Here is a 16,252-nt window from a genome sequence, read left to right on the forward strand (position 1 = left end):
ATTAAATATTACCATTAAATATGTACTTTACGACATTCGCTTTTTTAGGCTTTACACAGCCAAATGTTTTATTAATGTATCACAAATATAATAGTTCATTCAAACAATCACTCATCGTCATTCTGTAATATGTGAGAAGAACAAGAACAAATAATTGTTCTAATTACTTTAACTAAAATAATAATAATAATAAAAAAGTTTAGACCGACCTCTGTTATAGGCCTTTCTTATCTAATTATCAAATTACTTCCTTATCTAGTATTCAATGCAACAGCAGATGTGACAAAAATAAATATAGGTTGACACCTTTTCAAGGTTGATTCATGACCCAAAGAGTCCTTGAAATTGCATTTTATCAACATTGTGCCCTCGAGTAAAAAACTACCAGCAATAAAAAGTGTTTTTGGGGGTAAAAAAACAAAACAAAAAAACCCAAGTATATTGCCTTCTGGTCATTATAAAAATACATCTATCGTTGAAAAAAAGAGGTATATATTGGGGCGAAACATTTAGTTAGTCAGTATCACACAAATAAGAGTGCTGTTTTTCGAATATTAGTGCAATCCCAAATAAAATATTCATACAGCACTAAGTAAATTACGGTACATTTTAGATTCAGTATTTGTTTTTGCTAATGAAAATAGGCCCAAACAAATCCACAGCAGATCAGTTGCCAAACAATCAGTGGTTTTTCATTACTGAACAAAGTCCTGTTTCTAATGAATGGAGTTAGTCACTGTTGACCTGTTTTTATACCGATGACACATTCATGAGAGCTTTGAATGAATAGATTAAATGATTTAATGATTACTCTGTCACTTGACTGTCACTTGCCGCCAGCTACTGGCGATTTTGGTTTCATATTTAAAGTATCATACATGTATTTATTTATTTAAATTATTGAAATATTATTGAAATAGATTTAAAAATACATCTGGAAAGATATATCTGTTTTTTTTTTAATAGGCCTATAATAATAGCATCCTAAAATACCATCCACATTTCACTTTACTGCCAAAGTCTAATACAAGTAGGCCTACATTATTATAAAATGTCCTTAACGTCAAAGCTTAACTGTAAACATTATTGTCAAGGACTAACAGACTGTCCTTTGCCAACATTCAGTGAGTTCCTGAAGCCATGCTGTCCCGTGTTTGTATCAGATAACTGACAGCATATCAGAAGGACAGAGGTCAGAGAGATGCTCTCTTAATGTGTGTTACAGAGAGGCCCATTCTCCCTACAGGGCCTTTAAAAAATATAAATAATATAGGCTAATAAATAACACGATCAGTTTATTATTTAGTTAAACTTATTATAAGAGGGGTTAGTATTAGCCAAATAACTGAAATGTTGCCTGTTCCTATAGGTCTGCTTAGACAGTAAACTGTGCCGGTAAAACTACATTACCCATGATGCACCACGACCCATTGGAATTGAGGAAAGACGCATCCACGACATCGACTCATAACTCGCCAATCTCCTACACGTTTACTAGTTCACGCCAATTTTTGCTTCTCGACGGATCAGCTTGGCACACAATTCAAGCGTAGGCATTCTTTTTGTAAATTCAGCCATCTGAATTTACTTATTTAACGAAAACCTTCCGTAAGAGAGGATTAGTGTTGAGTCGAAGTGGATTTTCACGGCTAGCATTCAGCTACGAAAAAAAACAACAAACCCAGAGCGCGATTTTTTATTTTTCTGACAAGCAAAACTCTGCGTATAAACAACCTAACAACCTGTTTTACTTTCACGGACGACGGAAAAAAAACTATTATAATGCTTTATAGCTAAAAACACTTTTTATTTGATCGAATATAACGTTAGTCTCTTTTTTTGAGGACATTGTCATTTCCTCGCTAAGCTATCAACTCTAGACAAAGAAAGAAAAGCAGCTTTCATCGCCTCCTCACTTTTTGAAGAACAAACCCCACTTTTGAGTCTAGTTGGGTAGAAATAAAGCAGAAATGGCCCAGCAGAGCAGTGCTCAGGTCGCCAGCTCACAGAAAGCTTTAATGCTGGAGATGAAGTCTCTACAGGAGGAACCAGTGGAGGGTTTCAAGATCACTTTAGTGGACGAAGCTGATCTCTACAACTGGGAAGTGGCGATTTTTGGACCCCCAAATACTCACTATGAAGGGGGCTATTTCAAGGTAAGGACTAAGGTTGATTTGTAAGGGGTAAATATGTGTTATTTTTAGGAACAGATGGCTGAGGTCTATATTTAGAACTGGAACCAGCTCCAGATAGCTGCATCCCTTTATGTCTGTTTTCTTTACACGTATTTGGATATAATTAAGGTTTTTGATTGATTTAAGGTCTGATTATGATCTGAAGCCTTGTGTTTTCCTTCGGATGTCGGTTTGATGAGATTTTGGGGTCTTTGTTGAGGATAATGGAGCTCATTTGTTTGGTTTCTTTGTTCCTCATTGACTCATTGTGATTCTTATGGATGGAGGGTGAGATGATTTACATGACTTTGTATGAAGAATATTATTAATATTACATTAAAATGTGTTCATATTTAATCTCATCATAGTGTTACTACACTTTAAGTTTAGAGTGATTATTATTTTACTCATTATTGAATTATAATAATAATTAATCACTTAGTGTTTGTGATCATTTCCAATTCTTTTGAAAACGGCATCTGTCAAAACTGATTTCATTTTTGAAAATATCATACACGTGACCTTCGATCAATTTATTAAGGGCCATTTATTTGGTATTAGTCGTTGGCATCACGTTTGAACTGTTATGATGATTATAAAAAAAGAAAAATGTCAACAAAGGATGATTGTAAGGAGGTCTCACCCCATTCCACCTGAGCAGATAAACCTGTTCCTTTACACCAGTCCGAAAGGTTTATTATTAATGACTCTTAAACACATCTTTGTGTTAGGTCCTCTCTAGATTGTAAAGGAAGGTCCTGAACTGTTGTGTAGTAATTTGAAGTAGGTCAATGACTTTTCTTGCCTTTGTTTACAGTGAGAGCACTCACACACACATACAGGGTATTGGCAGATACAGTGGCGTCACTGTTCACTTGTGTGTCAGGATGAGAGCTCGTGCTGAAACCTGATTAATGTCAGAACTGAACTCTCGAGCCTGGCGAAGCCCGAAGGCAACGTAACTGTTCCCTCCTTGAGGATAAATCAGTGGAGGGTGTATCTGCATGACAGAGACTTGCTTCTTTGTTTAAAAGGGGAAATTATTCGCACACTTTGTCTGTTCACAGGAACTATTAAAGCCATCTTGAGTATTCTGCTGACACATTTTCAAGATCTCATAGTCAGCTGAGAACCTGAAACCAGTCGTGCCTGACTTATGAGGAATAGTTGTGTGTTTCCTTTTAAAGGTCAATTCACCCAGATATGAATATTATGTCATTTATCTACCCTCATGTGTTTCTAACCTCTATAACTGACGTTCTTCCTTGGGACACAAAAGGAGAAGTGCTGATGGATGCTGCTGAACCACAATAACCACTTTTTTTCTTAAATTAATGCTGATATTTAGCATGGATGCATTTATTAGGTCAAAAGGGACAGTAATGGAATTTAGTCTATGGGATATATAAATTATATTCTTTTGAACTTTGTATTCATAAAGGAATCTTAAAAAAAAAAAAAAAAGAATAATGGTTTTGACATTGACGATAACAATAAGAAATGTTAATTCCAAATAAAGTACCATAATGTTGAGGATCAAATCAGAATCATTTCTGAAGGATTATTTGACACTGAAAATTGGAGTAATGTTGATGAAACTATAGCTTTTCATCACAGCAATAAATTCCATTTTTAAAATATATGAAAGTATAAAACCGTTATTTTACTTTTATTTAACTAATTTTATTTTATTTTTATATTTCACAATATTACTGGATTTTTGATCAAAATATGTGTATTTGAATATAAGCAAATGGCATTTGAGTGCTACGCTGAAAGCAACCAATTTCAGTGAATAAAGATTTTTGGATTTGTTCCTTACACAAAAGCTATCATACGGCTTTGGTGACTGTAGAGCCATATGGACTCTTTTTATGGTGGTGTTGTCTGTTTGTGGGGCTCTGTAGCATCGATCCCTATTTACTTTTTAATATATGGGTCAGAACAGTGAACTTTCAGGTTTGAAAAGAACATTATAGGCTGAGTAACTAATCCTGGTTAATATAGTAAATTAAATTAGTATAGTTGAAAGCGTCAGTACGTCCACTTCTAACTAGCTGCCTAAAATATTTCAAGGGCAGTTTTGCCACGAGATTTGAAAATAATTAGGTCTGTATTGAATTGAGATGGAGGGCATATCTCTTGCGTAATAGCTGTTTAACCTAGTTGAATTTGTGCCAAAAAATGATTCGCCCCACTTCCTGGTTCTCCAGCTCGAAGTCCATTTGTGTGTTTTCTCTCAGATTTTCCCTCCAGTCCATCTGTACTGTTCTCCTGCAATGTGATGCGTCTCCAATCCTATTAAGAGAAGCTGTCCTGCGCTCACCCTGAGACAGAATCCTCCAAAGCTGCTGTATATTAGAAATCTCTCTGTGCCGTACTGGCCGACGCCACTGTGATGTTGATTGTTTGAAAATAGTGTATGGCTAGATTGTCAATCAGCACCAGAATGTTTTTTTGAAAGGGTGGAAGAATCTGTAGAATTGTTTTTAAAAAGGTGAAATATTTTAAATGTAGTTGAGAGTAATACAGTCTTAGGACATTTTCCCATTTCCAGTACAGTTTGCTTTAAGAAATTAAGGGCTCTTTGGGAAATTCTAGAGAAAAACTGTGTAAAACGTTATAGAAATATCATAATACAAGATTTATTCCTATGAAACTGTACTATAATGGTGGTTAGAAAAAATTAAACATTTATAGAAACTAAATATTTTTCAGATAAGTTTTTACAATTTTTTGTTATTTTTTCACAGTTTATTTGGAGGTCTCACAAAGTAAAAAAAAAAAATATCATTTTGACGTTACGCATTTTTGATTGTTGCTCGTCTCCTAAATAAACTGCTTTTGGAAAGCAGCTTGCAGTTTTCACATCTCTTGTGCTACATCTGTTGCAGACAAACACAAGTACAATGTGAAAAGAGACCAGCCGGTTAGGGGGTTGAAATCGACCTTTAGTTCAAACCAAACTAAGAAACAAGTGTGAAAGCAGCCTTATTGGCAGCTGAAAGCATAATCAATGTAGCCATAATACTTAATAAACAAGCATGCATGGGTTGAAGTGTATTTTGATGGTCCTGACCACTGTTTTCGTCTTGTTTTGCAGACTCGCATCAAGTTCCCGATCGATTACCCATATTCCCCACCCACGTTCAGATTCCTCACCAAGATGTGGCACCCCAACATCTATGAGGTAAGAGGATTGTTTCAGCTCACACGCTGTGTACTGTAGCACGTAGCTTCTCAGTCAAGCCCTGTGTTAATGCACCTGGCAAACACAAACCTTAGTATGTTGGGTAGTGCCACTGAACAGATGTGAAATTCAACACATCATAGGAACTCTTGATATGACTGAATATAAATAGCTGCCCTGTGTAAAATGGGAAGGTGAACCAAGCAAATTATTTGAACTCCTGAAACTGATGAAGATCTGTAAGTCTCATCACCAGGCACAGTTCACACCTGTTTGTGACCTTAAAAAAAGACCATTAGGTCATGTTATGTGGGTTTGAAATGAGAAGCGTAGCAATGACAGAAGCCTCTGCACAGATCTGTCATTATTTGCCTTCCCTTCTGCATTTTTCCATTCAGTGAACACGTAGTGACTTCTGGGTGGACTGTCTGCTGTCCAAAAAAGATTAAAACCATCATAAAATAGTTTTTAGAAATCATGCACTATATGCTGATGTGTGAAGTAATTTAAAAACATTAAAAAAATACTAGTATTACTAGTATTATTAGGTATATTCTTATTTGAGATTCACTGGGTTAATAACATTATTTATATTTAATAAGAATATAAATTTGCCGATGTTCAATTGTATTTTAATTAATAATGTGATCTGTCGCATTGTGTTTGGTATCGTATTTTTATATTCGGTTTTAGTTCAAATGTGAATAATGACAATTGGCCTTCCTCTCTTAAGTTTCAGTAGTTTTTGAAAATGTATAACATGGGAAATGTGTGTGGTGTGCTGGAGTGTATTCAGCTTTGTTTATTCATATTGTGCATTATTTTTATTTGTTTTGATTCATCACCAGCATGTGCTCCTGTATAAATGTGGTGAAACTGTATGTTGTTTATGGTTGCCATGCAGTGTAACATCTTTCCACATTAATATTGAATTGAACTTATGTGCATTCTCAGATGTGCTTGTATTCTTTAGTCTTTAAACATAGCTCATGAACGTGTTTATACCAAGCTTTTTTAGATATGAAATATAAATATACTCTTATAGGATTTATTAATGTTTTGAATTAACCTTTATTTTTATATTGTTTTCTTCCTCTTTTTTTTGTATTGAACTATTTTAAAGTATTTTAATATTTAGTTATTTTTAGTATAACAGTTATTTTATTTCAGATTATTGCCAAGGCAGTTTTCATTTTGTTTTTCATCTAAGATCCTAATACCTGATCAATTTGTTATGAATAATCTTGTTTTTTTGGTTTGAGTTCACCAAGTTAAAGATAAAAAAGGTCAGTAATCAAGTAAGATTATGTATGTTTTAATTACAAGGTATTTAATTGGTGCTTGTGTTATTGGATTATTTTTACAAATATTATTAATGTATTTATATGAAAAAATAGGGGTTGGATTTACAGGAAGTACAACTATATTGAGATTTAATTTAAGTTTGTAGTCATACCACCTACCCAATGCACCAGTGTGTTTCCTCAAATTTGATATATATGCATTGCATGCACAAGCCCATTTGAGAGTCCAGGCTAGTTTTTTGTTGTTCTGCAGAGACTGTCCTTCAGTTTGTTTTCCTTATCTCTCTTTCACACGTCACGCTCTGACTCGAGTACTCACAGCAGTGGTGTGGAGGCGAGAGGTTCACTCAGATACTTGTTTTTCCTGTGATTGATGAATCTCTTTGTGTTTTCACAGAACGGGGACGTGTGCATCTCCATTCTGCATCCTCCAGTAGATGATCCACAGAGCGGAGAGCTTCCCTCAGAGAGGTGGAACCCCACACAGAACGTCAGGTAACAGCCAGGCCTTTATCTACATATAGTCTAGTCCACTTTGCAGCTTGTTCAGAATACTTTCCACAGAGAAATGGTTTGTTTTCAAATGAATGGCCCCTCCGGGATACACAGTCAGTAGCTCTTTAGCAGTTTTCCTGATAACAGAAGTTATAGGAAGAGTGACCAGGGTGGTTTTGTGTTCATGAGTTTCCTGTGGCCCGCTTTTATGGAAAGCATCTCAGTGGAGATCTGGGTATTTGTGTGTTTCTTCCCCCGAGTCTGATCTGTGTTCTGGTTAGTGTGTTATCGTGTTTTACTGGGCTTTGTGCTTCGGTGGAAGAGCTAGTGTCTTCCAGGAAGCTCATGTTAATCATTTGTGTTATTGAAGAGCACATGTCGCTGTACACGGAGAGAGAGGCATATTTTGACCCCAGACTGACTGTTGCCTGTTTACACTGTCAAGACCTACAAGTGTAGGTTCTAATATTTTATTATTTTGAGTGTAAAACAAATGTTTAAAAAATATGGCCCTATATGTCAGAACCATAGACCGTTTAAAAAAGGAGCGGGCCATCGCCATCATGGCTGCGCGTCACAAATCGAAAATGGGCCAAAAGGCGGGAGCTGGTTGCTGAAGCCACGCCCACCTATCTCGACAGCCACTGAAAGTACTGTAGTGTCTACCCCTACTGCAGGTGTGAGTGTGCCGGTGTAACTGTAAGCAATAGATGGAGACTGATCCTCTTGTGTGAAATCTCATCAAATCTTTACGAAAGTGCAACACAAAGCAACTTTTCTGCTTAAGCTAATGGCATTATAACATGAGTATCTGTCTGTGTGTTTCAGAACTATACTGTTGAGTGTCATCTCTCTACTGAACGAACCCAACACGTTTTCTCCAGCCAACGTGGACGCCTCCGTCATGTACCGCAAATGGAGAGAGAGTAAAGGAAAAGACCGGGAATATGCAGAAATCATTAGGTAACATAAATGAATGTGCAAAACTACAGAATGTGACTCTTTTAAGAGTTCAAGTGTTTATTTGTTTAATGCTGGGTTACATTTTAATGGCTCAATCAGAAGGCCTGGTGAGAAGCAACACTTTAGCTAATGGAAAACCATTCTATAAAGATTTTGATTTATTTTCTGGATCATCTGTGCCCTCCTGTGGTTGACTGTTAAATCTCCTCTTGCCAATCTTGCAATTCATGTTTTCAAGCATCTGTTGGAGAGCTGGAAAATTTGACTTGCATCAGATTTCATCCTTTCCCTCCTTCAGGACATCAGTTGTTTATTACTGATCCTTGGCTTATTAAAACCTCAGTGACTAAGACAGATGAGTCTTATGGAAGCTATATGGTTAATATTTCAGCTGTATAAAGCTGCATTTTGAGCAAAGATAATGTTGATTACCACAAACTTGTAATATCAGTAAAAGCATATGGAAAGCATGTTTACTTACAATTCAACCCTAGCCTGAAAATGTGAAAGCACGAAAGAATGAAGCCAAATATTGTATGTGTCTTACAGAAAACAGGTTCTGGCCACTAAAGCCGAGGCGGAGCGGGACGGAGTGAAAGTTCCCACCACGCTGGCGGAGTATTGCGTCCGCACGCGCGCCCCTGCACTGGACGAGGGGTCCGATCTGTTATATGACGATTACTATGATGATGAGGACTTGGAGGATGAGGATGGTGAGGACTGTTGCTATGACGAGGACGACTCCGGAAATGAGGAATCATGACAACATTCCCATGTTCATTCTCGTCTTCATCAGCATTACCCCGAGAGTGGAAACTTTTAGGCATGCGCCCTGCATTTACACTCACTCAGATGGCCATTTTTGTTTCCTTAATGGACTGAAATGAGAGAATTTTTTTTTTTTTTTTTTTTTTTAGCTTTTATGTTGTTTTCCCTCTGTGTCATAATTTTGCTGGCCTTCAGGACTTTCTGAAATCTGCTGTTTTATTATTTCTTTGCTTTGTGCTTTCAGATAGCTCTGTGAAAGTTACTTCAAAAAGGAACAAAAAAAGAGAAAAAAACGAAGTGTGACTCAACTAGGCAGTGATTCTTTGAATGAGGCTTTATGCTGAATAATGCTGATTATGTCACTGATCTTTTGAGGTTTTTTAGAGATGGTCACTTTGATCACCCATGCTACTTTTTTGGCCTTCAAGCACATCTGAGCAGCTCAGCAATAAAACATGAGTTTGGGGGCATGCTTTGAGTTTTTGGTTTTAATTCCTCTTTCATTTGAGTAATAATTACATTAAAGGGATAGTTCACTCAAAAAAAATGAAAACATTTTCATTTACTTACACTCATGTCGTTTCAAACCTGTATGACTGACTTTCTTCTTTGAAGCATAAGTTATTTTGAGAAATGGAAGTCAGTTGTCACCAGAACAGTTTGGTTACCGACTTGCTTCATAACTAAACAAATGAGGTTGAGTAAATGACTGAATTAAAATTTTGGGGTGAACTATCTCTTTAAGAAACCCAAAACAAAATAAATCAAAAAATTAAAGAATAAGTTGGTATTAAAATAATGTAAAAATGTAAACCTTGAAAAGACAATGCTGAGGCCTACATTCTACGATGTGCTTAAAAATCTGCATTATTTAACTTAGTGTCACTTTAAATTATTGAAATTTTCTATTACTTTGTTCCAAGATATAGGAGCTTATCAGATAATCAATGTAGTCAGGCTTAATCTGGTAGGTTGGCGAGCGGATGTTGTTTTTTCTGTTAAGATAAGTTTATTTGAATGTTTTTTAAGCAATGCTGATATTCCTGTGTTGTCCTCCTAAGTGAATCTTATCTGTTGTGTTTTTTTGAGTTTTTTTCCATCACTGAAGCATTTGTTGTTTTATTTGGGATGTAGGGTGACTTTTGGACTATTGAAAGTTTTTTTTTTTTTTTTTTTTTTTGCCGTTTCTTTTGCATTATGGCTCCATGAATTGGCAGCATGTTGTGATGTGATCGAGGAGGCTGGTGAGAGCTGCTGTCCGTCTCAGATTTGAATTGGATCTCATACAGACTGACTCTCAGGATCAGCCAGTCTGAAAAAAGAAAAAAACTACCATCAACGAAAGTACTCCTTTTTTTTCACGCTTGCAAACTATCCATCTTTTCCATATTGTTTTGAGGACAATTTACAGTCATATCCCAAGAGGCTGAGATGCACACAAGGAGCTGATTTGCCATTTTACTGACTTGTATGTATTTTTACGGCTTGTTGGCCTATTTAAAACTGAATAAAGATCTTTATTAGAATATTTCTCTTTTTCTTCTTTAAATCTAACTACACTGGGAAAAAAGTGTATGATTTAAAACAATTCACACTCAGAAATAATTTTTCCACAAATAATTACTAAGTTACACATTAAATGTTTTATAAGAAAATCTTTACGATCAAACAAAATGTAGTCGGTCTTACAAAAATATATATTTTCCATGAATGTTCTCAGGGCTTTCTATTCAATAATTAAAATAGACAAGAAAGAAGAATTTCATTTTGAAATTCTCACCTTTTCCCCCCTTCACTGACTTCATTATCTTGGCAAATCTGAGTACAGTGCAAGACATGGATCTAGAAATCTCTAGAGAAGACATTTAAGCTTAATGGGTTCTTTATCTCAAAACAAAGTCTCCTTTTGCTTACTAATTAATCTCTTTGCTGTCAGGGAATCAGTTGAGATTGTACAGAGATCTCATTTGTTATTTATCTTTCCTGTTGGAGGTGTCATTTTTTCAAGGAGTGTGGACACGAGAGAGTTTGATTTCAGTGCACAGCTGAATATGACATTGGTTACATGTTCAGCACAGCTGAAGTGTTCAGGAGCTCCAGGCATTCCAGAGTGCAGTTGGCCTGACTATGTTGCCATGACAACCCTCCGACTGACATTCAGGGTTTGCCTGGAAACACTGCTCAAGGCTAATTCAGAAAATCTGAGCTTGCAGGCTACACACTGAACACGCAGAGATGAGGGGCACCAGTGAGATGCAGTTACAGCACTGATACAGTTTACAGAGCCCAGGTTCACTGTAATCTGCATGAGAGTGTCTGGAGACACAACTGATGGATTTAAATGGCTCCAACACTGTAAGAATGAAAAAGAAGACATGTTTCTAATATTGGTACATTATGGTGAATAATTACTTAAAGGGACAGTCCACCCAAAAATTTAAGTGATGGCTGGCCTGCTTTATCCAGGGATGATGCAAAATACAAAACAGCCTTTAATTTAAGAATAGGCTTGATTCAGTTTATATTTAGACCGTAAATCGTTCATAACATCATAAACATGCATTATGGGTCTGTATTTTAAAGGGCCACCCTTGTGAAAAAACAAATATACATAAGCATACTTTTAAAAAGGGTAAATATTATGGAAATAATGTACTTAAGTAATGTTTTCAAACACTTAATTGCATGTTATTTGCAAGTAAATGTAACATGTTATAGTTTAAATGTATATTAAATGCAATTGTTTGATCTTCAGAAGCTTTTTTTTAACCCTAAGTACATCTTTATATGTAACTTCTTTTGTGTTTCACAGAACAAAGGTCATAGGCTACTGGTTTGGAGTGACATTAGGGTGAGTATTGCTTTACAAGTTTGGGATGAGGGATTTATTGAGCAAGGATTTATTAAAATGATCACAGTAAAGGCATTTATAATTTTACAAAAGATTACTATTTTAAATCAACACTGTTCTTTTGAGCTTTGTTTAAGAATCCCAATTTATTTTTTTATTTTTTTTTAAGGTTTCCACTCAAATATAAAGCAGCACAACTGTTTTCAACATTGATATTAATAGCAAATAAAAACAAGAAATGTTTATTGAGCAGCAAATCAGCAGATTAGAATGATTTCTGAAGGATCATGTGACTCTGAAGGCTGGAGTAATGATGCTGAAAATTCAACTTTGCATCACTGGAATAAATTGAAAATATATTCAAATAGAAAACAGTTTAATTGTAATAATATCTCACAGTATTACTGTTTTTAATGTATTTTAGATCAAATAAATTAAGGTAGTATAAATGTAGTAAAATTGTAGGCCTACAGGTTACTTAAGTCATTTAACAACAACAAAATGCATTTTGACTGACATGGAATGACTTCATTCTCTTTACACTATTCATCTAAATGCACTTCTACAATCAGCAAAAACTTTAAGCCGCTTCGAGGTAAAAACAAAAAGTCTGCCAGCTCAGCTTCAGCGCCTCTCTAAAAGTCTCTCTATTCATTTGATTTGTGTTCTGGTGACAGCTGTGAAGACTCCATGCACACACACTGGCCTTGCGCTAACAGATCTTTCCTCCATTAAGACACAAAGAGCGTCTCTCTGTGTCTGATAGGGATTCTCTCAGTGAGCACAGAGCTAGCCTGTGTCTGAATACGGGTGTGCAGCAGTGCCCGGGGAGAGCTGGCGATGTGCCCGCGCCTGCCGGAGAAAGTCCTGTGGTTAGGACTGTGTTTCAGCGAATTGAAAGATGGGCTTTTAAGGCTCTGGTGGAGTACTACCTATAAATCAATCATCCTCATTGAGAGCTTCTCTTCAAGTGGCCATCACTGTTAATATCTAAAACACAGCCTCATATAATCCTGTATGATTTAGTGACAGAGCATTACAGAGGTCTATTACATTACAGAGAATCAATAAGGCAACCAGCAGAGATCTGGAAGTACAGTCCAATGGAGTCGATTACAAATAAACAATCCTAATATAAAATGGTAAGCCAATTCCATTACAAGATATTTATTTATAGGTATGATGCTATAAAATACTGCTAGCTTGGCTTCTTTCGTGAGCGTTTTTGTGCATGTACCTCATAAAACAGCAAGGTCCATATATACAAGATGATGTATATGGAGTAATGCCCAGGATATGGGGATGTAGCATGTATAAAAGGTCTTTATGCCTCCTTTTCCCTAGTTTTGCTGCTCCTAGATGATGTGTTTGCGAGATTAGAGAGCTTTGCGATAATATATTTGACACTCTTTCTTTGACTATGCAAGCAATAAAGCAGTTTGAATTAGCTATATACCACAATAATACACTGTATGTGGATAAAGTTGGACATCTTTATATATCCAAGAGCTTGTGATGATGATGCAATCTTATTTAAGTGATCATTTTTTATATTCAGAAACATAATTTTTTCTGCCCTGTTGCCATGGTGAGGTAATGAATGTATTTTAATTGTAATGGTAGGTCTTCAAGAGTGATGTTTCCAAGCCAGCAAATGCATATTTCCCACATGCACATAGTGCATAATATCCAATTGTCTATGGTTATTCTTGACTGGAAATCCATTTATATCAGACTGAGACTGAGCCATTTATGCTCAGATATTTATTCAGGATCCTGCCTGTCATGGTGGAATCTGGGGCAATTTTTAACATCATTACATTGTTTCTCTGCCACAGAGGCATCTGTTTATTTGGTTTGATCGGAAAGAATGGGCCTGAAACCCACTCACAGCAACAACAAATTACTCACAGAGCAATGCATTTCAATACATGAAACTATCAAGTGAGTAATATCTGGAATAGAATATTATATTCTTAGAATCACTTAAACAGTTCTAGAACTGTACACACATGCATAAGAAAAAAAAAAACTTTAATTCGGCCCAAAAGGTTCCTGTTCTAGATATAGGTCCTGCCGTTGCTCTGGCAACCAGCTGCTTCCACCAATTCCCTGAGGTCTTCTTCTCCTCTGTGTTAACTCGTTGGGAATGATAAGCCTGTCACCAATGTCCAGCACCTGCTGCAAATGTAAAAAAATGACCATGTTCACATCTGAAATGCTGTTTACAAAAGGCCCAGATCCTATTTTAAATATAATCACTAAACATTAAAATCATAAAATGTTTTAAACCGTACAATCCATCACTAACCCTTGTGCTGTGCTTTACCTAATTGTCTGTTATCAGGTCAAAAACGATCAGCATTTTAAAGATTGCTTTCAAATCTTTTATTATCACCAAATCTTGGATTCAGTCTTTTTGTCATCTTGTTTATTATTCGAATAGCAGGTTTTGTATTTCTTTTAGGAACTGATTAATTGTAAGCCTCATTGATCTGAATTAATGCACCGCTGTTTATGAGTGAACATGGCCAAAATTACCCACAAATAATGCTTCACTGAAAAACTAAGCTCAGATCAGTGAGGCCTACAATCAAGTAGTTCAAAAATGAAATCCCAAACCTGTCCTAATTGAAGGAAAACAAGTTTATGTTTTTAACTTGTACTTCACCTGAATCTTTCCTTTAAACATTAAAATTTTAGATATACATAAAGATGGGTCTCACCATCTTCACATTTAAAACCAGTCTTTCCAGCAGAGGTCTTCAGAAACCTGTAATACAACATGTCTTTCATTTGCAAAGTGAATTGTGAAATGTTTAAAAATTTTGTATTTTTGAGTGTTTTCGTCATCTGATGATCTCTTCCAGGTCAGTGGCAGAGTTAAACAGTCCCTTCACAGCTCTTGTCGTCAATGCTTGAAGAGCAGGAAATCAAACAGCATCAAACCAAAGGGGTAATTGAACACAAAAACATCCCACGCAGACCCCAGACCAAAAATAAACTAAAAAAAGAAAGTGATATGACAGTGTTAAATGGACAGCCTTTGTAAGATGTTCTTCTCCTCATTAGAGATGTCCATTCCCTGCCCAGCCTGTGACTGTTTCATCTCAGATGCATCCAGATGGCCAAACAGGAGCAGAACATGAAAGCAACTCATTAGCTTTCAGCGATATGGCTTAATCAAACCCGGACACAACTCAATCAACGTAAATGATCCACTACCAGAATAAAGAAACACGCAACTCATTTAATCAAGATGTTTCCAAACAACCAATTAGAAACTCAAGTAATCAAACACATCACTTTGCAAATCAGATAATACTGTGCTCAAAGAAGAGCAAATGAAATCTAAAAGCTTGCCAGATTTAAAACTCCTGAGGGGATGTTCAGAATGTCATACTACCATTACTAATGCAAACTACTATTTTTAGTGTGTACTATGTATACTGTGCACAGTATGTTGTTTTTCTGTATGCATGCAATACCCAGATTAAAGGAATAGTTGTTTACCATAAAATCTAAATTTACTCAAACTTAGGTGAGTTTGAGATGAGTTTTAGATGAGTTAGTTTATTGGAACAGGTTTGGAAAAAAAAAATCCATCAATTAACATCTTGTGTCTTCTGTCAGCTTCTTTTACTGGATATAGAAATGCTAACGATATCTTTACAAGGACATTTTTTTCTAGGGGTGAGATAGAAGACTATTCCTAACTGCTACTGACATATATATATTTATAAAAAGTATTTTTACTTGTCCTACATCCCTCTGGACTTTCCTATGACAAGCTCACAAATGATGTTACCACTCACAGAGGCTCTAGTCTCAGTTTGTGTCAACTGGTTTGATTGTTAAACAGACTGTATGGCTATCATTGAAAGATTAAAAGATTTAGCTCAGCCAAATTTGCATTTATAAGATGCTTCCCCATTAAATTAAGCTCTCAGGAGACAAATGCAACCCTGATTAAGGGTACTATATATTACAATAGAATTGTTTTTTTTGTTTTGTTTTTTACATTTTTTAATATTTACAGTTTTCAGAATATGGTTGAGAATGTGGAACACATTTGCCAGCAGAGGGCATTATATATTCCTTATACTGTGTGTTTATTTGCTAATACATTGCTAATGTACATTATATATTTTTAATTAAAGATATATATTTTTTTATAATTTTTTATATATGTTTGAAGGAAAAAAAGTATCCTCTAACACTGTCATTCTCTATAATTTTTCTATTCTGTCTACTTGTGTTCTTTTTATTTATTATATAAAAACCTTGCTACATATACTGCATTAGACTAACCAACACTTGTCATAGGTATCAGCATACATATTATTACTTACATATTATTGCTGTTTTTTGGTCTTGATTGCTTCCATTCTCCTCATTTGTAAGTCGCTTTGGATGAAAGCCTCTGCTAAATCACTAAGTATATATATATATATATATATATATATATATATATATATATATATATATATACACACACAACACACAA

The 16,252-nt window shown here is 35.6% G+C and overlaps 1 protein-coding gene and 1 long non-coding RNA gene across 2 annotated transcripts; both read left to right on the forward strand.

The window, feature by feature from the left end:
* The first annotated feature begins 1,432 nt into the window (after positions 1-1,432).
* On the forward strand, positions 1,433-10,420 carry LOC132096086 (ubiquitin-conjugating enzyme E2 R2-like). The gene is made up of 5 exons (XM_059501225.1): positions 1,433-2,156; positions 5,278-5,364; positions 7,066-7,163; positions 7,992-8,126; positions 8,676-10,420. Exons 1-5 carry the CDS (start codon positions 1,971-1,973, stop codon positions 8,887-8,889), a joined length of 720 nt encoding a protein of 239 aa, XP_059357208.1. The 5' UTR covers positions 1,433-1,970; the 3' UTR covers positions 8,890-10,420.
* A 2,210-nt stretch (positions 10,421-12,630) lies between these two features.
* LOC132095731 (uncharacterized) lies at positions 12,631-14,701 on the forward strand. The gene is made up of 3 exons (XR_009422489.1): positions 12,631-12,887; positions 13,584-13,689; positions 14,616-14,701. It is a non-coding gene; the product is annotated as an uncharacterized LOC132095731 (long non-coding RNA).
* The last annotated feature ends 1,551 nt before the right edge of the window (positions 14,702-16,252 follow it).

The sequence above is a fragment of the Carassius carassius genome, chromosome 20 (genome assembly GCF_963082965.1).
Source record: "Carassius carassius chromosome 20, fCarCar2.1, whole genome shotgun sequence".
Classification (NCBI taxonomy): Eukaryota; Metazoa; Chordata; class Actinopteri; order Cypriniformes; family Cyprinidae; genus Carassius; species Carassius carassius.

Excerpts from the sequence above, each read along its gene's own strand:
- LOC132096086 (XM_059501225.1), top strand. The coding sequence starts at position 1,971 with ATGGCCCAGCAGAGCAGTGCTCAGGTCGCCAGCTCACAGAAAGCTTTA. Across the intron at positions 2,157-5,277 it reads ATGAAGGGGGCTATTTCAAG|ACTCGCATCAAGTTCCCGAT; the intron begins GTAAGGACTAAG and ends CTTGTTTTGCAG. Across the intron at positions 7,164-7,991 it reads AACCCCACACAGAACGTCAG|AACTATACTGTTGAGTGTCA; the intron begins GTAACAGCCAGG and ends TGTGTGTTTCAG.